At 40.1% G+C, this 22,917-nt stretch overlaps 1 protein-coding gene across 12 annotated transcripts in view; it reads right to left on the bottom strand.

Moving 5' to 3' along the window:
- ALPK1 (alpha kinase 1) overlaps window positions 1–22,917 on the bottom strand; it is a 149,500-nt gene that overhangs the window by 5,729 nt on the left and 120,854 nt on the right. For 10 of the 12 annotated variants that reach the window (XM_037830475.1, XM_037830482.1, XM_037830472.1 and 7 more), the window contains 7 exons: window positions 14,861–14,920; window positions 13,165–13,251; window positions 12,432–12,508; window positions 11,470–11,565; window positions 9,193–9,297; window positions 6,347–8,426; window positions 4,052–4,205 (listed from right to left, as the gene is read on the bottom strand). In XM_037830475.1, the coding sequence (XP_037686403.1) occupies window positions 4,052–4,205; window positions 6,347–8,426; window positions 9,193–9,297; window positions 11,470–11,565; window positions 12,432–12,508; window positions 13,165–13,251; window positions 14,861–14,920 (2,659 nt within the window). Of the gene's footprint in view, window positions 1–4,051; window positions 4,206–6,346; window positions 8,427–9,192; window positions 9,298–11,469; window positions 11,566–12,431; window positions 12,509–13,164; window positions 13,252–14,860; window positions 14,921–16,104; window positions 18,429–22,917 lie in introns of those variants that run through there. The other 2 variants (XM_037830483.1, XM_037830479.1) reach the window with 2 other exon arrangements.

Below are 22,917 nucleotides of genomic sequence, written 5' to 3'. Positions count from 1 at the left end.
ATAATCAATTGTGCATCCATCACCACAATTAATTTTTTTTCAATTTTTAGAACATTTTCATTACTCCAGAAAAGAAATAAAGACAAAAAAAGTAAACTCAACTCCTCCCATATCCCTAAGCACGCCCCCTCCATTATTGACTCATATTGGTATAGTACATTTGTTGCTGTCGATGATAGAATATTAAAATGCTACTAACTGAATGTATAGTTTGCAATAGGTATATTTTTTCCCTATATGCCCCTCTATTATTACTTTCTTGTTATAGTATCATACATTTGTTCTAGTTCATGAAAGAGATTTCTAATATTTGTACAGTTAATCATGGACATTGACTACCACAAGATTCACTGTTTTATACACTTCCATTTTTTAACCTCCAACTTCCCTTCTGGTGACATACATGACTCTGAGCTTACCTTTTCCACCACATTCACACACCATTCAGCACTATTAGTTATTCTTACAACGTGCTACCGTCACCTCTGTCCATTTCAAAATACTTAAGTTCAACCTAGTTAAACATTCTTCTCACAATAAGCAGCTGCTCCCCACTCTTGAGTCTCATTTCACATCCTGGCAACCCATATTTCATGTCTATGAGTTTACATATTATAATTAGTTCATATCAGTGAGACCCGGCAATATTTGTCCTTATGTGTCTGACTTATTCTACTCAATATAGTGCTCTCAAGGTTTCTTCATCAACTCTTTTTTCTTTTAAGTCTTTTTGTTCACACACCATACATTCTGTCCTAAGTAAACAATCGATGGTTCCCTGTATAGTCATGTATTTATGTATACACCACCATCGCCACTATTTATATAAGGACATCTCCATTTCTTCCACAAGAAAGAGGAGGAGTCAAAGAAGGTAGAGAGAAAAAAGAAAAACAAAAAAACATGACAGCCAAAAAGCAGTGAAAGGAAAGATAGAATTAAACTAAAGTAGAATAAAAGAGTCAGACATCACCAATGCCAAGAGTCCCACACTCCTCCATTATATCCCCCTCTCACAGGCATCCAGCTTTGGTACATTGCCCCTGCCACATCAAAGGAAGCAAAATACAGTGTTTCCACCAACTATAGTCTCTAGTTTGCATTGATCGCATTTTTTCCCCAACATACACCCTATTTTTAACACCTTGCAGGGTTGACATTCATTTGTTCTCCCTCATGTAAAAATATTTGTACATTTTATCACAATTGTTGAGCACTCTAGGTTTCACTGAGTTATACAGTCCCAGTCTTTATCTTTCCTCTTTCCTTCTGGGATCCCACATGCTCCTCATCTTCCTCTTTCAACCTTACTCACAGTCATCTTTGCTCAGTGTACTTACATTGCTATGCTACCATCACCCAAAATTGTGTTCCAAACCTCTCACTCCTGTCTTTTCCTATCTGTCTGTAGTGCTCCCTTTAGTGTTTCCTGTAGAGCAGGTATCTTGTTCACAAAGTCTGTCATTGTCTATTTGTCAGAGAATATTTTAAACTCTCCCTCATATTTGAAGGACAGCTTTGCTGGGTATAGGATTCTTGGTTGGCAGTTTTTCTTTTAGTATCTTAAATATCACATCACTTCCTTCTTGCCTCCATGGTTTCTACTGAGAAATCCCACATGGTCTTATCAAGCTTCCTTTGTATGTGATAGATTGCTTTTCTCTTGCTGCTTTCAGGATTTTCTCTTTGTCTTTGACGTTTGATAATCTGATTATTAAGTGTCTTGGCATAGGCCTATTCAGATCTATTCTGTTTGGGGTATGCTGTGCTTCTTGGATCTGTAATTTTATGTCTCTCATAAGAGATGAAAGAAGAAATAAAATTTCAAAAGAAATTTTCATTGATCATTTCCTCTATTATTACTTCTGCCTATTTTCCCTTCTTTTCTTCTTCTGGGACACCCATGACATGTACATTCATGCATTTCATGTTGTCATTCAATTCCCTGAGATGTTGCTCATATTTTTCCATTCTTTTCCCTATCTGTTCTTTTGTATATAGGATTTCAGGTGTCTTGTTCTCCAGTTCCTGAGTGTTTTCTTCTCCCTCTTGAGATCTGCTGTTGTATGTCTCCATGGCGTCTTTCATCTCTTGTGTTGTGCCTTTCATTTCCATAGATTCTGCCAGCTGTTTTTTCATACTTTTGATTTCTGCCTTATGTTTCCCAGTGTTTTCATTATACACGTCATCTCTTTTGCAGTATCTTCCCTACACTTTTTGAATTTATTTAGCATTAGTTGTTTCAATTCCTGTATCTCTGTGGAAGTGTAAGTTTGTTCCTCTGACTGGGCCATATTTTTGTTTTTCTTAGTGTAGGTTGTAGTTTTCTGTTGTCCAGGCATCTGATTTCCTTGGTTACCCCAATCAGGTTTTCCCAGACCAGAATGGGCTCAGGTCTCAGAAGGGGGCAATATTCAGTATCAGGTTTCCCTGAGGGTGTATCTTAAAGATTGACACACCCAGTGAGGCTTCTAGCTGCTATGCTTTTCCTAACCTGTCCAGCAGGTGGCACTTGTCAGCCTTTAGCTCCTGACTGGTGTAAAGAGGTATGGCTTTCTAAGTTTTTGTTTTGGTGGTTTTCTCCCAGGCCTTGGGGTTTGGTTCTGAATGGAAGGCCGGTAGTAGAGCTTGGCACCACTTCCTTCCTCTTAGGGAAGATACACTCCCTAGGGAGTTATCATCTGCATTTAAATAGTTTCTTTGTCTCTCTGACTCTGCTATCTCCACCCTTGTCTGGGTGAGAGTGCTGTGAACTGAAAATGGCCGAGGTTTTCTCCACTGAGCCACTCAGGATAAGAGAGAGAAAAAGGGACTGAAAGCCCCTTTCAGAGCCAGTCCACAGACCCCCAATTTCAGTCATCGGCCAGGGGTAACACCTGGTCTTCTGGGCTCCCTCTCCCGGGACAGTGGAGTCTTCCGGTTCTTTAAGGTCAGTCATCACTAAAAGCCTCTGTCTGCTTGTTGGGGATGTGTAGCTTGTACTGAGCAGTCCACATTTGTTAATTAAAACCCCAGTTGAGCTGGACTGAGGTATATTCACTTGTTCAGAGAGTGCTGCTCTCTACCACAGTGAGGTTTTGCTGTTTGGCCTGCCGTGGGGTTAGGGGGCTCTGGCACATTTCCACAGCTTTTACTCACAGGTTTTATGCTGCAATCTCAGGCACTCCTCCCAATTCAGGTCGGTTTACGATGTGTGAACAGTCATGGTCGTCCCCCAGCAGTTATTCCAGATTATTTATTGGTTGTTCCAGGGAACTAACTAACATCCACTCCTCTCTATGCCACCACCTTGCTGCCCTTCTTCTATAGGTCTTTTTAAGAATGCAAATAGTGTAAAATTAAGCCTCAAACCCAAAGCAGGCCACCTAAGGTCACATAATTTTTCAAATACTTTTTTTAAAAGTTTTCATCAGGAGCAAAGGCTAAACAGAAGATTTTCTCGCAATTTGCCACAGAGGTGTCAGATTTTTAAAGATAATCATTTCTTTGAGGATACAGCTATTCCTGAGTCCCTGCTGTATGTAAGTGGTTTTTAACCTCTTACCCTTTCCTGTGTAGGGTTTGTCCCCAGCTGCTCCCTCATCCTACCCTGGCCCCTGACTTCTAGGGACAGGGTCTGCAGGATTCAGTATCACTTATATCCCTGGATTGCTTTATCTGTAACCTCTGAGGATTTTCCTGCCTTTTTTAACTTAAAAGTGTGGCTTTCATAGTTTAGCCTTTTTGCCAGCATTATATATGAGAGTGTTTAAGACTCTCTGGCCTGGTACATGGCCAGAAACTCCAATTTTCATATCCATACAATGGGGTTAATAATGCCTTCCTGAAATGTTTGAGATGATGCATATAAAGGATCCAGCACAATGGCTGACATACATGAGTCCTCAATACATTGAAGCTATTTTGTTAGTTAATGAACGAGGAGGAGGAAGAGGAGTAAAAGTCTGAAGGTATGTATTTTGAGCAATTTTTTTAGCCCTTTCAAAAGCTCATATATGATTAGTTAACAGAAGTGCAAAATTAGCTCATTTTAGGTATTTTAAAGCAATACCTCCCCAGAGTTTCTTCCTGATGAAGATGGTGAACCCAAAAAGCGTTTCTTTGTCTGCCTTTCTTTGTCACTTTCAGGTAGTCTCCCAAATACACTGCAGTTTCCTGGGCTGTCCACAATTCAGATTTCTTGGAATATTTTAACAAAAGAGCATCTGGAACAAAGATAAGATAAAAATGGTTCTTATTTTCAAACAGATGATACAATTCATGAGTAAAGTTGAAGGAGCACAGGTCCTAATCCAACTTATCTGAGATCTTCAGCTTCTTTATGCATTTTTTCAAATTTCAGCCTCTTCTATCACTACCACTAAAAAGTAAAGTCTAGTAAGAAGACAAACCTTTATAAATTACAATAAAAATCCTTTGATTTACAAAATCTCTTGTTTGTGTTGGCAAGGAATTAAGATTAGACTAGTGCTTCTGTATGACAGTAGTGGAATAAAAAGGGCTTCTAACAAAACCCCAGAGATCATCTTGGAGCAAGTGATACATGCCAGCATCTTCTTCTGATTATCTATGGAGACCAGATAACAGAGGATAATACTGCCTGTGCTAGATCACACAGATTGAAATAAACTAAACTTTACATGAGAGGCCCCTGGCCACTCCAGGAATCCTAGATTACATATTAAAGGGCACCTAATTTTCTCTTGTTTGTTTAAGTAGGGGAAGTCTAGGAATTACATGAGAAAATACTGTATCAAGAAGCACACTCTATTGAAAAAGGAAAAGATAAGAAGAAAAAGTAAGGGCAGTCTTTACCTTAAAGAAAGGAAGAACAGTTTTAGCACTTCTTTGAGCTCAAAGACAAACATGGACTCTAAAGAAGAAAAACAACATTTTGGTAGCCAAGCTAAAATTATATGAGCAAAAACTTCCTATGTCTAAGTTGTGGTGATGGATAAATGAATGGAGGAGATTCAGGAGAGAAAATACTTCAAACAAGGCAAACTCACAGGTTGCGGTGGGGGAAGGGAGATGAGGTTACAGGGAAAGGGGAGATGGTGACCTGGGTTGGGTGACTCAGTCAGAGAAGCTGGAGATGGGAAAGAAAGGTGAGCTGCTTGCACACCACAAAAGTGAACTGAGGGAAGAACAGGAAATGTATATTTTGTTCTGTTTTTGCCAGTCTGGGTCTTCCTTCCCCCCAATACGGCTTTTCTCCCATAAGTTGGCACATGGACATAGTAATAAAGCAGTCACCTTAACTCTAATAAGTGTGATTCTGAAATTTTAGAACTTCAAGGTAAGTGGGGAACCTCTATACTTTGAAAATTTTGTGTTTTTTTTGGTAACAATCTGATTTGTATTTTAGTTTGGCCTCAGAGTGCAGGCAAAACATTGGGATACTTTGGGGAGCTCTTAAAAAATAGTGTTACCTGGATTCACACCAAGATCCATTAGATAACCTGTGTGTGTGTGTGTGTGTGCGTGTGGCATTGGTAGTTTTAAAAAGCTCCCCAGGGGATTCTCATGTGGTGCCAAGGTTAAGAACTACCACTTCAGTATCAGTGCTTTGCAATCCTAACAGGTTGTTTCTTCTAAAACGCACTTTGCAATAGTTTATTCTCATTTGAGTAATTCTTCTGTAACTTGGGAGGATATTACAATGTGATCCTCTGGGTTAAGAGAAGACCTTTCTGTCTTCCCAGATTTTCCACCACTTTCATGCTATAAATAGACATATTGATTTTGGGCTTGTCCCCACCTAGGCTTCCTGCTATGAAGTTGACTTCAGTCTGTTCCTTAAGCAAGAAGTAACCACCGATTTAAACAGCAGGGGGCACCTGAACAATCCACTGGCTGGAAGAAACCTCTTAAGTGGATAGGTGTGAAAATCTCTGTCCACTAGACAGATGACATTTAACTAAGTCAAACTGTGTCCCCTTAGAATTTGAATGGAGAAAAACAGAGAGAAATCAGCTGGTTGGTAATGAGAATCAAAAGAGAAGTTATGTGCTGATGCGATGATATGGTATCCAGAAATGTTTTGAACTCCAAACAACGGCTGTTCCTGAATCCTCTAAGTTTCCTGTTTCCCTTACCTGTATCTGTATGGCAAACACCCATTACATGAGGGAGCCAGAGCTAGTCTCTATTCTTTGCAGTCATTAGGGTCCATCACACACGAGTGAGGGGGTGTCCCTGAGGTATACCTTTCTCTGTATGGAACAAAGCCTATGAGAGATTTATGTCTTTCACGAGCTCTAAGTGATCTACATAACGAGGTCCTCAGAAAACCCCAAACTTAGATGCTCCCTGAGGTCATACGCACTGAAAAGGATGTACTTACTGTGTGCTCGGTGAAGTTGACTGGGCTTAAAAACTCCCATATTCTCCAGTCTCTGAAAGAGCCAATCATGCTCCACTCCTGCCAAGAGTTTTTCAAAGTCATCAGGCTCCAGGGTGCGAGCCTCAACAATCTCTTGCCTCGTCTTTCCTGGGAATGAAACAAAAGAACTTCCACTGGAATTCAGGAAGGACCATGGGTTTTCCCCCTCAGAAGAACCACTGGAAAATGGTGCTTTACACCACCAGGCCGAAGAAGAACTGGAGTTCTGGCTGTAGTTTAGCAGGTTTCCAGGTTCATTTCTTTCCTCTGTGGTAGTGCAGTCCTCACTGAGGACAGGGAAAGGAACCTTATTGCTTGTAGAGGAATTGGAGGTCTCAGCCTTTTGATGCAGTGGTTGCCTTGGAACACACAGTCTAAGAGAGCCATGTCTATTTGTGGAATGAACACTTGTGCTGTTGAGCAGTTGGCTAACCTCATCCATTGAAGGAGTGTCAGGGTTAATGCCCATCTTTTTGACTGAGTCATTACATTTCCCCGGGTCAGGATTTTGACCAGGCCAATGTGGAGTGACAGAGCTACCTGTTGTCATGGAACCATTGCCCAGAGAACCACCAATGACTCTAGGAGAGTTTAAGGGCACATCCTCTGTGTTTTCTGCTGTTTCTCCTTCTGGGTCAACCCAAGAAGGGCTATCTTTAAATGCTGAGACTGTGCCTCTTTTATCAGTTTCCTCTCCCTTCTCTTCCCCATGACTGTCTTTGGCATTGCAGTTGGTTTCTGAAAACACATCAATTACTTCAAAGGCTTCAGAAGAAGACCAAGAAGCAGAGCCACACGAGGGTTTGGAATGAGTGGAAGTATTTCTGGGTTCCATATTTCTAACTTCCTGAATGTCCTCTGCAGCTAATTCTAACAATCCTACACTAGAAGCCAAGAAAGTGCCTGTTGTGTTATGAGTGATGGTTGTCATGGGCACGTGTTTGCATTGTGGACTTTGAGAAGACTCCAAATTGTCATGCTTAGACACTCGGAGAGAGAGATCATGAAGCTCTGAAGACAACGACTGGACAACATTGCTTTTCCCTTTGTTCTCCGGTTCTTCAGATAGGGCAGTGGAACACTGAGTGTCCACAAGATAGTCTTTGCTAGGCTCTTTTCTGGCTGACCTCTCATCAACAGGATAATTCACTTCCTCCCAACTTGCAGAAGAACTAAACCCTGATAACTTGCTCCAAGAACCGGAACCCTGGCTGTCATTCAGAGACTTGTTCAAAACAGCTCCCCCACCATTGCTGGGGACTGGTGGCTCAGTCTCAGTCTCCATATCCTGATCCAGTGAGATTCGAAACGCATCAGAATGGGTCCAGTTTCTCCTTCCTACTCCCCTGGGTTTCTCCTGACCATTCTTGGCCATTTGGGAGGGAGATATTCCTAAGCCTTTTTGAATAAATTGTTTGTCTTCAGTAGTACTCTCAGTATCTATGTTTTTTGTTTCTGTTTTTAGAGCAGTGACACAGACTCCTATTTTTGTATCTTGCTGTTTATTTTTGTTGTTCCTACAGGTGCTTTCAAATACTTCACACACTGAACTATGGTGCTGTGAATAGGTTTCAAGGATTTTTTGGAAATCCACTTGTCCATGCAAGATGGGTTTATCCAACTGGCACTTGAAACTTTCTGGAACATAAGATCTACCATCTACATTGGAGAAGCTTTGAATTTGTAAATGATCTTTCACTTGGGTGATAACAGACATGATTTCCTGTGACAGAGTTTCTTTGCCCTGACTCTCAGATGAAGTACTGAAAGTGTACAGCTTTCCCATAGCTTCACTACAGAGCTGACTTGCTGCACGGACAGCCTCTGTTTCTCCGTGGAGTCTTCGGTGTACTGTGGTGAGACAGAAAGCAGCTTTGATGAAACTATGAAGCTCCTGTTTTCCAGTAACTGGTTCATCATGTCTTTTAGTGAGGAGGCCAATTTCAAAGGCCTCTTTGGCTTCACAGAGATATGAATTTTTCATTCCTGGAGGACAGTCACTAGAACTACTGTAGGATAGTAAACAGGTGCCACGAATATTCTGAGGAAAACACAAAATACAAAATCAGACACTGAACTGGAAACTGGAAGCGAATCATGAAAAACTTGTCATTCCTGGAGGACAGCCATTAGAAATATAAAGGAAAATTAGTGGGTGCCATTGATATTCTGAGGAAATATACTATCCAACATTGAATTAAGAACCTTAGGTCATTTGGGTGAATTAGGAAAAGGGACTGGGATGTGTGTGATTGGCCGGCACAAGGAGAAAGAAATTAGCTTTAACTACCATTTTACTGTTGCCCTGATACTTTACAAATAGATATGCTAGATTTGGTGGTGGTTTTAGTAAACAGAGTCTATGCACTGAGACATGGACATGTAAGTTTCTCTATGCAAATAAGGTTGCTATATTTAAATAGACCATCCTTTTAATAACTGCCCAAACTATTGGTTTCCAAATCTGTCTGTGCAGCAGATTCACCTGGGAGGTATTTTAGAAAAACAGACTTCTGGTTACTGATGCCAAAGATTTGCATTTAGTGGACCTAGGTAGAACCCAGGAATACATATTTTGGAAAGGCTCCTTGGGTGATTCTGAAGTGAAGCCAAGCTTCTATTCCTCAAGCTTAAGTGACTTAGCTTCCACCAGGAATGGCCACTCTGGTAAAACCTCTCCATACATGGAGTCTTATCACAATTGCTAGCAATGTGGCAGGAAGCCTAGTTCATCAGGTTTGGCCTCTCCCTCCCACTGGTTACTCCTGAGACCACCCCAGGTCAGCCAAGACACTGGCTGTATTTACCACAGCGGTGAGCACGAAGAGGGGCGTGTAGGGAGTGAGGGCGGCTGCCAGCTTGCAGGCTTCTGCAGCTGACAGCAAATGGTGGCCAAACTCCTTCAGGAGGCCCTGAGAGAAAGCAGGAGGCAGAGAGTCAATAATTATTTATTCTTTTGCAAAAGACAGGCTACAAAATTCCTGTGCTTTTCTTTCAAAATCTGATGGACGCCCTGCCCCTTCTCAAAACCATTTCAGAACCAAGTACATAACATGGTCTAAAAACCCCAGGTGTTTACAGTTCTTTCCTTCTCCCCAACTCAGATACCACACACACACACACACACACAAACACATGCACACATACCAGAAAGGGCTTAACATGTGCAATAATTCACAAGGCCTTCCTGTGTAAAATAATTGAGACGAGTTTCTTTGGAGGATGATGGTAGTTTCTTCTCAGGAACTTGGCACATTTTATAACCAGATGAACTGATGATTTCTACATTGTTTTGGGCAAAGAGCTCTTTAATTCCTGATTTCACAGCAATTAGAATACATTAATTCATTTTAGAAATATTTATTGAATGCCTCCAAGTGCAAGGCACTGTTCTAGACACAAGGAGCCACAGGCCACATGAACTTAACTTTCTGGTTGCGGGAGGGAATCAGTCAAGAAACAAAATAAGTAAAATGCATAGTATTTGAGACGTGATAAGTGTTCCAGAGCAAAATAAATCAGGGAAGGGGTCAGGGAAGTGCAGAGTAGGAAGGAAGTTGGCAATTTTAAACAGTCATCAGGCATGACATCACTGAGCAAGGGATGGAACTCTTCTGTGTTTTGGTCTGACTGCAAAAGCAAGAAATTAGCAAGATTCAGATTCTAGCAGCAAGGTGTATGTGGTTTTATACTATGTTAATCAGTGTCAAGTGCAATTACTACTCTTGCTTTGGGTGTTTAATAAAAATATCAATATAGATGATAACACTAAAAATCTTATTTTCAGGTCATGAACCCCCAGTGAATTCATAAGCAGAGATCCCTCAGTGTAGTGCAATCTCCCTGCTAATTCTCTGGACCAGTTGGAACACCTAGGATCTGCTTCCAGTAGTGCCTCTGACTGGTTGTGCAAACTGCAGAGGTTATTTAGTTTCTCTGGACCTCAGTTTATTTATCTCCAGGATGAGAATGACACATTCTGCTCTACCCACCTCACAGAGTCTTATGTGGATCATATACATAAACATGCACAGTTTTTAAATTGTAAAGCAAGATATAAATATTAGTGTGGTAGGGGATGGTCCATGCACAGCCTGCTGCCTTTACCTGTGACCCACAAATAAACCCTATGTTAGGGTCTGTGCTAACCTGTGTAAAACATATCACCTAGCAGACAGTGGCCTGACAGTTCATCCCTTCCCCTTTTGTCCCAAGCACAAATAAACACCTTCTGGAGACTTCCTGGCTAAAGCGTGTGAGTTTTATGGCACCTGGTCCACCCCAGCTACTATAGCTTTTCCTGGTGGGGAGGGAGAGGCATCCTTCCACTACGGCACAAGCCCAAGATGGGTGCACGTAGAGCATCTCCCTATGTCGGCTGCAGATTGAGGCACCTGACCATGGGGGACTGATGCCCACTAGTGAAGCTGACCTTGCTCTGTCTCTTCTCTATGTGAGTAAATGTTTTCCATCCAGTACCTGTGTGAGTCATGCTTTTGCTGGTGACCCCAACACCTGCAAACCATTCAGTGGGTTGGGACCCAAGAACTGCTTTCCTGGTGGCAGGCAATGTTATACTCTTTGTTACCCTCCCTGCAGTGACATTCCTTTCCTGAAAATGGTAAAAGATATTGCTCACTTCTGACCAACAATTAGTAATAATTATTAATAAAGATAAGAGCCTAGAACAATTGACTGGTTGGTTTGATCAAATAATGGTTAAAATTTTAAAATTATTACCCCTTTATTTTATTGTTGCAATGGCCCAAGTTTGAAAACTAAATTTTGTGATAATTTGAAGGGAAATAAGTAGGATTCAAAGCATTTATCGTTTGGTGATACTCATTCATTCAGTCACCACTCACTTTTTGAGTACTCTCTGTTGCTGGGTGGTGGGATTATAAAGCCCAGAGGTGGGAATCATCCCCAGGGCTGTTCACATTGTTCTAGAAGGGGAGGCATTCTGCTCCCTGACTCCTGGAGAGAGACATAGATTGACTAACCAACCGACCCCCAATGACGTGACATTGACAGTTTTGTAGGTGATGCCACTCTGCATCATGTTTTTGACAAATGATAATTACCAAGTTAATTTGTGGATTGTTTTTAAATATTTCATAATCTTTCTTGCTCATGGAAATAAAGATATCAGCCAGTATACCTAGTGATGTGGCAATACCCTGTAAGGAAAACAGAAAGAAAACACAGATTGGGAATTCACGCTCAATTATGGCTCTCATGTCATGGCAATGATTATTCCTCCACATGAACCATTTGCCTATTCTGATGATGATGATGATGAAACATTGGAGACCCTTTTATATTGGATACCACAGACTTTGAAAGATCATCACATCCTGGGGTACAAGGACCTTAATGTAAACATGGCTACTTCTTGGTTAGGTTTATTGGGCTATCGACACTAATTTGTTCATACTGCTTTAAGGCATAAATAATTCGTCCTTGAAACAGCCCTTACATCACATTTTATCCATGTTGTGAAAGCACTGTAAGCAGCATGTTGACAGCTCAGAGAAATGTAATAACCTGATGTTACCAGAGGAGAATATCCCCATAGAATCGTATAGAACGAAAACATTAAGTAGAAAAGCAAAGGATGCTTGACAAGTTCTTGACTAAAGATGCTAGATAAATAATTAGTTGAAGACTTTTCCCACTGAACTCAGGGAAATGAGGATCCTGATAACCATTTTACATATAAGCAACTTGACAATCTCGACTTTGCTATGGGATCAGGCAAACGGCAAATACATAATAAAATCGATAGATGTTTGGATAAATGAAAATTAAAATATAAATATAGTTACAAATGCATATAAAAACAAAAACTATATGCTCAGAGTCTCACTGTGAGTGAGTACCAAGCAAGACATAGAAGAAAGTTACTGCGTTACCTGGTTCTAAGCTCATGTAAAATAAATAAAAATAGGACAAATGAAATTTACAAATGATAAACTGAATTGTACTGTAAGGAGATAGTCATCTAAACATGAACATAGCAAAAGAAAAAAACATGATAAATAACCTTTTTATCTGGCTGAGGAAGTGTCATGTATCCTACAATCGAAGCCCATACTAACTCTGCAGCTTCATACCACATCCCTGAAAAAAAAGAGGGGCATTGGGGAACAGGGAGAAACAGCTAGTGTCTTTGTTCCTGTGTTAGAAAAGACCCTTGAAAACTAATATAGAAAGATTTATTGGATCCGTTAGGAAAATTCAGGGCTGGATTAGTTTGACATAATCTATTTTTCAAATTGGTTGTTAATACAGACAGCTTTTCCATTTCACAGGGACACAGTGGGAATTATCTCCGTTATTTACAAGAATGATAACTTCATCCTCTGTTAAATTTTCTGATAGCTTTAATTTATATTTTAAAGTATAATTATGTCTCTATAAACTTTTCTTGAAAAATTTCATGAATAGTCTCCAAAGAATGAATGAGTAAGGTGTCACAGTTGTTTTGAATAAGGGCTCAGGATATCACGTAAAACTGTGCTGAACTGAGAATCAGATACCAGAAATCTGAGAGCCCCGTGGTTCACAATACATGTGTAAATTTCTCTAACAAAATTCAATACAAAATAATTAATTTTATTCATATTCACTTCTGAGATCTTAAATGTCATTATCGTTTAGAAGAGGAAACTAAGGGAAGTGGGAGTTGACCATTCTAACCAGGTAGAGTAAGAATATTCCACAATAAGACCTTGTAGTCAGACTTTGTAAGTGAACCTTGAGGGCAGCGACTGTACCTAGCTTTTGCAGAATTTGCCCTCTGATCTGTATACAGACTGACTGCACCAGGACCTTGTCACTTTCATTTCTGTACAGCCAGGTACCTAAAATAATAAAAGGGGAAAAAGAAAAGCATTTTGGGTCTTGAATTATTAAAAGAAATAGATTGCTAATATAATGCTACTCTGGTAGAAGACTTTGTGAGCACATGTGATGTAGATTTGAGAGCCAATTTCTTCTCCACATTTAGAATAAAGTCCAAACTCCTTGTATGGTCTGCAAGGCTCCATGGGAGCTGACTCCTGCCTGGTCTCCAAGTCTCTCCTTTGCCAACTGGCCTCTGTCCACTTTGGCTTCGTGGTTGCTCCTCCTGCTTCATGGCCTCTGCATGTGCTGTTCCCTCTGCCTGGGATCTGTTTTCCTCTGGCTCCTTGAGAGTCTAGCTACTTCTTCTTCAGGTCTCAGCTTCAATGCTGTTTACCTCAGGGTCCTCCTCAGATTAATTTATCTACATTATTATCCCTACTGTCTGGCGGTTGCCTCGCTGAGGGCAGGATCAATCCCAACTACCCAAAATTGGGTTGGATGTCGAGACTCATGCCTCCATACACACACACCATGAGTATATGAAAATATTTATTGCTCCCATAATGAGGGGTTTTCTGGGGAGAGCAGGGAAGGCTCCCAAACTGGTTCATTTGATTTGAGCAAAGGGAAGAATGAACAGCTTTGGTTTGTATTGTGGTTGGTGGGTGGTGCCAGAGTAAATGTTCCTGCAAGCCAGGCAAGAGTTTGCAGATATGTGGGCTTTCTCATCAGATTGCCCAGATGTGGGGTAAAAGGGGGGAATGGGGGTTCCTGAATGCTCTCAGTGGCCAAATATCAAAAATGGGGTTAGACTCTTTCTTACAGCCACCCTCATTATTCTCTGTCACATTACCTTCTTTATTTTCTTCTTAGCTTTTAACGTGCATGTGTGTGTTGGGTGTAGAAGACGGCAAGTTTGCATATTTTAAGGATGTGTGATCAGTATTTGTATTCCAAACTGCCTCCCCACTCAAAATGTCCACAAGCTTCAAGGAGCCTGAGACCTTATATCCAACCATAATGAGCTTAAATGTCTACTGGAAATTGTGTTCAAATTATTAGGAAACTTGTTTATTTAAAAGCCCAGAAATTAAGGCAAGATATCCATCCAAAGGCTAAATTATTTTTCACCTGACTATTAGGGATTGCTTCCTGACATGTATGGCTATCTGTTGAATGGAAATCCATTTCAAAATGAGTTTTTATTAAAGTTCTTATGTAGCAACCAAATTTATTATCCAAACAATTTAAATACAGAAAGCCCATAAATATTCTCTTCCGTACTGAGAACATTTCATTCCGATCACAATTCCTTTGAAAGCTCTAGTGAGCCATTTTGAGGTCCACAGATTGCCTAGTTTAATCACTGTTGCCCACTAGTTGACACACTCTATAATGAAGCAGGACAGTATCCGAAGCCTTTTTTTTTAAATTAGAGAAAATGGAAACATGTAGAAGTAAGCTGCTTCACCAAAGCTACGTCATTCACCAGAGGCAGAGCAAGAGCCTGGCAGTTCTGGGATTCTCTGGTGTATAGTAACCATTATGTCATTAAGTTGTTCTTAAATTAGATCTCTGCCAGGGACTGAGGATAAAAGTGATTGTGAAGACATAAATGTTGCTTACCTGTTGCACCGTTGTTGCTTATTAGACTGCTCAGGATATATTCTGCCTTTAAAAGTTTCCCTGTAAAAAAGCAACCAAATGCCACACAATTAGTTCTGAACATACACCTAAACACTACAAGTTGTTCATGCTCTAAGACTGACACATTGTAACAGGGACCATCACCTCTTTTGGAAGCATTTAATTTTCAAATTTAAAGTTGATAGCTACATCACATATAAAACTGGAAAAGAGAGGAAGTTTTCAGAAGTTGATAAAGTGGGCAGTCGTGCAGTATCTGAAATGGCAATTAGATTAATATATATACATATATATTAATCCATATGATTGAATAATTCATTCCTATAGAGCAGGGCTTGAGTAGTAAAGGTAAACCTTTGTCAAAAACAGTGTCTCCTCTCTTTGTTGAAGCTGTACCTAGGGAGGTAGAATAGAGATGCCCATGAACAGGGCTATTTACAGAATCATCAGGAAGGGATGTGGGGTGGTGTGGGGGATGGGTTCTCTCTAAACATTTTACTTATTTTGATTACCATATCATAGGAAGGGCCTGATGTATGGTCAGCTTTTTTTCTTTTTTTAATAAGTAGGAAATTCAATCATTTATCCTTTTATCCATTCCCTTAGTTACCTCCAAGCCCTACCCGATCTAGACCCTGTGAGGGCTTTGACCTCATCTCTAAGTGTTCTTTCCCTCATGCTCATTCCATCCATTGCTGTCACAGTGGCCTCCTTGCTGTCCCTTGAACCTGCCAGGCAAGTTCTCACATCAGTATCTTTGTACTTACAAAGATCTTAGTCTAGAATGCTTTTATCCCAGCTCTCTCCAAGGCTTTATCCCTTCTCCCCTCAGGTCTTGGCTCAAACATTACCATGTCATAAGGGTTGTGCTGACTACCCTATTTCAAACTGCACATACAGACACACACCCTGGTTGTGGTGGATTGTGTCTCCAAAGAAGGTCACAACAATAACTTTCATCCTACATGCTCTTTTGCAATATAACCTTGCCATTCCTCCATCAAGAAGTGGAATCTACAGTTTACTTTTCCTCTCCAATCCGGGCTGGCCCTGTGGCCTGTTTTGAGTAGTGGAGGAAGGGACCCTGTGTAGCCCTCTGGTCTGGGCCTCTTTCAGAGACCTGTAGCTTTTATCTTCACCTCTTGGAACCCAGCCATCATGCTGTGAGGAGGCCCAAACAGCCACATGGAGAGGCCCCTGCAGAGCAGAACCGAGGCCCTCACCTGACAGCCCAAGCTGAGGTCATGGTGGCAGCCAGTACCAAATGCCTGCTGTAAGAGTGGGACCAATGTGGACCTTCAAGCTGTCCCAGCTCCCCATAAAACAACAGAATAAAATAAAGAATTACCCAAATTACAACATTATCAGAAAAAATAAATTACTATTGGTTTAAGTCACTAAGTTATGGGCTGCTTTGTAACACATCAATAGATAACAAAAATTGGGTACCTACAGTGGGGGTACTGCTATAACAAAAACTCAAAACAAATGGCATGGCTTAGGCACCAGGTAGAGCATGAAGGGAGGTGGGGAGACTGTTAGTGGAGACTGAAAAGGCAGTGAGGGAACTGTTACTAGAGGTAGCATACGGTGGCAGAAAGTTCGGCAACACTGTCTCCTGTATTAATGTGGAAAACAGAAAATATAACTAAAGAACTTGCAGGTCTGGCTAAGGACATTTCCAGCAAGAATGCTGAAAGTGCCAAAATGGACTTCATTTAGCTATGTAGGATAAAGTACGGGAAGAAAGAGATGAACTAAAGAAGGAATGATTACATTTTCAAGCAGAATTTAAAGGAACCCGGAACAGTCTTTCCCACCAGCCAGACATTCTCAAGCTAAATTGCAAACTTGTAGCAAAGATCAAATCCAAGGCAATGCCAGTAAAATATGGGTCAAGAACAAATCAAGGGTCAAGAAAAAATCAAGGACGTGGCTGTAAAACTCTTTGTTATGATCTCAGACCCTCTTGACCATACAAAAGGACTTCTAAGCTCTGAAGAGTACTATTCCACAGCACCCCAATTTGCAGTTCAAAGAGAGCTCAAAGATAATTATAGGTGTGCCTTTTAGCTAATTTAATACATTAAAAGGCCATGGAAGTTTTAAAGGAAGTCTATCAATTTGGTCTAAGAAGGGCAGAGATAGTTCAAAGTGAAAAGAAACCTCTGGGGCCCAACTTGCTGTGTATGAGGGGCCACTGAGAAAGATACTCAGTGGCAAACAGCTTTATTTTCATAAGAAATGTCTCATGGAAAAGAAAGGATGACTCAGAGGACAAATCCAAGTACCACTCCCAGAGGGAAGAAGTAGGGTTTAATCAAGGAACACTCCCTGTCCCCGGAGGAGGAGGATTTGGTGACATATGCCAGGCTAGATTTCTTTTTTAATGAAAAAATTAGAAAAAAATTATTAGAGAAGTTGTAGGCTGGCTAGATTTTATATTACTATGGACACAGTGACTGCTATGTGACTCCCATTTCCTCCTTTTTGAACCTGTGTCTATTGAAGTTATCCTGTCCCTTTCTCCCCATTGTATACTGGTTGTGTTGGAGGGTAATTTGCCTTTTAGATTACGAGTCTGTGTACCCCAAAAGCAGCATCCAAGGAGACACTTGTATCTCCAGGTCTGATTCAGATAATACGATCCTGAACCTTGAGCCTGAAGGCTTCATGAGACGAGATTTTGAGGGAGGAGGGAAGAGCATTTTGCAAGCACAAGGGGTGTGAGTTGTTTTAGGCCACGAAGATTCAGGTAGTTTGTTATGAAGCCAAGGATAAGTGAAACACTGGCTCTCTCCCCTCACCTTCTCTGCTTTATTTTTCTCCATAGCACTTATTGTTACTATTTGCTTTTTAAAATTATTTGCTTATTGCTTCTTTCCCCAACTAGAATGTGAACTCCAAGACAGCAGAGGTTTTTGTCCACTTTCTTAACAGCTCTATCCCACACACCTCTAAAAATGCTCGGCAAACAGCAGATGCTCAATTAATGTTTGTGGTCATTAATCCAACAAATACTTGAATTGTTCCCAGGACTATGTTAAAAACTGGAGATTAAGTAATGCAAAAGACAGAGCCCCTGCCTTCTGATATAATAATAATAAAGGTAATAATAATAAGAGATGCCATTTAATTAGTGTTTACTATGTGCCAGACACTCTTCTATATCATATATATAGGTACTCTTATTATCTTCATTTCACAGATGAGGAAATGGGCTACATAGGTTAAGTAACATGACCAAAAGACATGAACCAAGGCAGCCTAACATGAAAGTCTAGACTCTCACCCATTTAGGCAGCTTCCCAGGGTTTCTAGTATTTTCAGATTAATTTGCAACAGCATATTTTTAAAGGGGGCTGCCTACTCTTAGCTAAGTAGGATATAATTTTTCTTGCTCACAGTCTCTTTCTGTCCTCAAACAGAAGAAGCAACATGTAGCACCAAGCAATATTTTCAGTCTTTGAAGTCTCCAACCTTTTCTCTTTCCCTTCCTAACTTTTAAAAAGTGCTGTGCTTTTCTTTCTTCCTCTCCCTCTCTTCCTTCCTCCCTCCCTTCTTCCCTCCCTCCCTTCCTTCTTTCCTTCCTTCCTTCCTCTTCCTCCCTTGTTCCCTTCCTTTCTTTCCTTCTTTCTTTCAATTCCCTATTTCAAAACCACATTGTTTTACTATTTTCTGTTATTTGTTTATGGGTTTGTTTCTCCCCCCACTTAAAGCACTCAATGCTTATGAACCACATCTTTATCATCTTTGTGTCTAACCCTGAGGCCTTATGCAATTCTTGGTGCATAGCAAGCTTTTTTTTTTTTTTTTTTTTTTTTTTTTTTTTTTTTTTTTTTAATCATCATTTTATTGAGATATATTCACATACCACGCAGTCATACAAAACAAATTGTACTTTCGATTGTTTACAGTACCATTACATAGTTGTACATTCATCACCTAAATCAATCCCTGACACCTTCATTAGCACACACACAAAAATAACAAGAATAATAATTAGAGTGAAAAAGAGCAATTGAAGTAAAAAAGAACACTGGGTACCTTTGTCTGTTTGTTTCCTTCCCCTACTTTTCTACACATCCATCCATAAACTAGACAAAGTGGTGTTTGGTCCTTATGGCTTTCCCAATCCCATTGTCACCCCTCATAAGCTACATTTTTATACAACTGTCTTCGAGATTCATGGGTTCTGGGTTGTAGTTTGATAGTTTCAGGTATCCACCACCAGCTACCCCAATTCTTTAGAACCTAAAAAGGGTTGTCTAAAGTGTGCATAAGAGTGCCCACCAGAGTGACCTCTCGGCTCCTTTTGGAATCTCTCTGCCACTGAAGCTTATTTCATTTCCTTTCACATCCCCCTTTTGGTCAAGAAGATGTTCTCCGTCCCACGGTGCCATGTCTACATTCCTCCCTGGGAGTCATATTCCACGTTGCCAGGGAGATTCACTTCCCTGGGTGTCTGATCCCACGTAGGGGGGAGGGCAGTGATTTCACCTTTCAAGTTGGCTTAGCCAGAGAGAGAGGGCCACATCTGAGCAACAAAGAGGCATTCAGGAGGAGACTCTTAGGCACAAATACAGGGAGGCCTAGCCTCTCCTTTGCAGCAACCGTCTTCCCAAGGGTAAAACTTATGGTAGAGGGCTCAACCCATCAAACCACCAGTCCCCTATGTCTGTGGTCATGTTAGCAACCATGGAGGTGGGGTAGGCGAATACCCCTGCATTCTCCACAGGCTCCTCAAGGGGGCACTACATCTTTTTTTTTTTTTTTTTTTCCCTTGTTTGTCTTTTTTCTTTTCTTTTTTTTTTTTTTTTTTTTTTTAACTTTCCCTTCTTTTTTCAAATCACCTGTATGAAAAAAAAAGTTAAAAAGAAAACAAACATACAATAAAAGAGCATTTCAAAGAGACCTTAGCAAGGGAGTAAGAAAAAGACAACTAACCTAAGATAACTGCTTAACTTCCAACATGTTCCTACTTTACCCCAAGAAAGTTACATAATATAGCAACATTTCAGTGAACTTGTTCCTACTACTACCATCAGAAATTAACAGACCATAGTCATTTCTGGGCATCCCCAGAACGTTAAATATCTTATCTGTTCTTCCTGGATTATTGTTCCCCCTTCCTTAATTGCTCTCTACTGCTAGTTCCCCTACATTCTACATTATAAACCATTTGTTTTACATTTTTCAAAGTTCACATTAGTGGTAGCATATAATATTTCTCTTTTTGTGCCTGGCTTATTTCGCTCAGCATTATGTCTTCAAGGTTCATCCATGTTGTCATATGTTTCACCAGATCGTTCCTTCTTACTGCCGCGTAGTATTCCATCGTGTGTATATACCACATTTTATTTATCCACTCATCTGTTGAAGGACATTTGGGTTGTTTCCATCTCTTGGCAATTGTGAATAATGCTGCTATGAACATTGGCGTGCAGATATCTGTTCGTGTCACTGCTTTCCGATCTTCCGGGTATATACCGAGGAGTGCAATCGCTGGATCGAATGGTAGCTCTATATCTAGTTTTCTAAGGAACTGCCAGACTGACTTCCAGAGTGGCTGAACCATTATACAGTCCCACCAACAATGAATAAGAGTTCCAATTTCTCCACATCCCCTCCAGCATTTGTAGTTTCCTGTTTGTTTAATGGCAGCCATTCTAACCGGTGTTAGATGGTATCTCATTGTGGTCTTAATTTGCATCTCTCTAATAGCTAGTGAAGCTGAACATTTTTTCATGTGTTTCTTGGTCATTTGTATTTCCTCTTCAGAGAACTGTCTTTTCATATCTTTTGCCCATTTTATAATTGGGCTGTCTGTACTATTGTCATTGAGTTGTAGGATTTCTTTGTATATGCAAGATATCAGTCTTTTGTCAGATACATGGTTTCCAAAAATTTTTTCCCATTGAGTTGGCTGCCTCTTTACCTTTTTGAGAAATTCCTTTGAGGTGCAGAAACTTCTAAGCTTGAGGAGTTCCCATTTATCTATTTTCTCTTTTGTTGCTTGTGCTTTGGGTGTAAAGTCTAGGAAGTGGCCTCCTAATACAAGGTCTTGAAGATGTTTTCCTACATTATCTTCTAGGAGTTTTATGGTACTTTCTTTTATATTGAGATCTTTGGTCCATTTTGAGTTAATTTTTGTGTAGGGGGTGAGGTAGGGGTCCTCTTTCATTCTTTTGGATATGGATATCCAACTCTCCCAGCCCCATTTGTTGAAAAGACCATTATGGCTCAGTTCGGTGACTTTGGGGGCCTTATCAAAGATCAGTCGGCCATAGATCTGAGGGTCTATCTCTGAATTCTCAATTCGATTCCATTGATCTATATGTCTATCTTTGTGCCAGTACCATGCTGTCTTGGCAACTGTGGCTTTATAATAAGCTTCAAAGTCAGGGAGTGTAAGTCCTCCCACTTCGTTTTTCTTTTTTAGAGTGTCTTTAGCAATTCGAGGCATCTTCCCTTTCCAAATAAATTTGATAACTAGCTTTTCCAAGTCTGCAAAGTAGGTTGTTGGAATTTTGATTGGGATTGCATTGAATCTGTAGATGAGTTTGGGTAGAATTGACATCTTAATGACATTTAGCCTTCCTATCCATGAACATGGAATATTTTTCCATCTTTTAAGGTCCCCTTCTATTTCTTTTAGTAGAGTTATGTAGTTTTCTTTGTATAGGTCTTTTACATCTTTGGATAAGTTTATTCCTAGGTACTTGATTTTTTTAGTTGCTATTGAAAATGGTATCTTTTTCTTGAGTGTCTCTTCAGTTTGTTCATTTCTAGCATATAGAAACATTACTGACTTATGTGCATTAATCTTGTATCCCGCTACTTTGCTAAATTTGTTTATTAGCTCTAGTAGGTGTATCGTTGATTTCTCAGGGTTTTCTAGATATAAGATCATATCATCTGCAAACAATGACAGTTTTACTTCTTCTTTTCCAATTTGGATGCCTTTTATTTCTTTGTCTTGCCGGATTGCCCTGGCTAGCACTTCCAGCACAATGTTGAATAACAGTGGTGACAGCGGGCATCCTTGTCTTGTTCCTGATCTTAGAGGGAAGGCTTTCAGTCTCTCACCATTGAGTACTATGCTGGCTGTGGGTTTTTCATATATGCTCTTTATCATGTTGAGGAAGTTTCCTTCAATTCCTACCTTTTGAAGTGTTTTTATCAAAAAGGGATGTTGGATTTTGTCAAATGCTTTTTCAGCATCTATTGAGATGATCAATTGATTTTTCCCTTTCGAGTTTTTAATGTGTTGTAATACATTGATTGTTTTTCTGATGTTGAACCATCCTTGCATGCCTGGAATGAACCCCACTTGGTCATGGTGTATGATTTTTTTAATGTGTCTTTGGATTCGATTTGCAAGTATTTTGTTGAGGATTTTTGCATCTATATTCATTAGGGAGATTGGCCGGTAGTTTTCCTTTTTTGTAGCATCTTTGCCTGGTTTTGGTATTAGATTGATGTTAGCTTCATAAAATGAGTTAGGTAGTGTTCCATTTTTTTCAATGTTTTGAAAGAGTTTGAGTAAGATTGGTGTCAGTTCTTTCTGGAAAGTTTGGTAGAATTCCCCTATGAAGCCATCTGGCCCTGGGCATTTATTTGTGGGAAGATTTTTGATGACTGATTGGATCTCTTTGCTTGTGATGGGTTGGTTGAGGTCTTCTATTTCTTCTCTGGTCAGTCTAGGTTGTTCATATGTTTCCAGGAAATTGTCCATTTCTTCTACATTATCCAGTTTGTTGCCATACAGTTGTTCATAATATCCTCTTATAATTTTTTTAATTTCTTCAGGATCTGCAGTTATGTCACCTTTTTCATTCATTATTTTGTTTATATGGGTCTTCTCTCTTTTTGATTTTGTCAGTCTAGCTAGGGGCTTGTCAATCTTGTTGATCTTCTCAAAGAACCAACTTTTGGTGATATTTATCCTTTCTATTGTTTTTTTGTTCTCTATGTCATTTATTTCTGCTTTAATCCTTGTTATTTCTTTTCTTCTACTTGGTTTAGGATTGGTT

Source organism: Choloepus didactylus, chromosome 3 (genome assembly GCF_015220235.1).
Source record: "Choloepus didactylus isolate mChoDid1 chromosome 3, mChoDid1.pri, whole genome shotgun sequence".
NCBI classification, from domain to species: domain Eukaryota; kingdom Metazoa; phylum Chordata; class Mammalia; order Pilosa; family Megalonychidae; genus Choloepus; species Choloepus didactylus.
The sequence above is the reverse complement of the archived record's forward strand: the minus strand, read 5'-3'. Positions and strand labels throughout refer to the sequence as shown.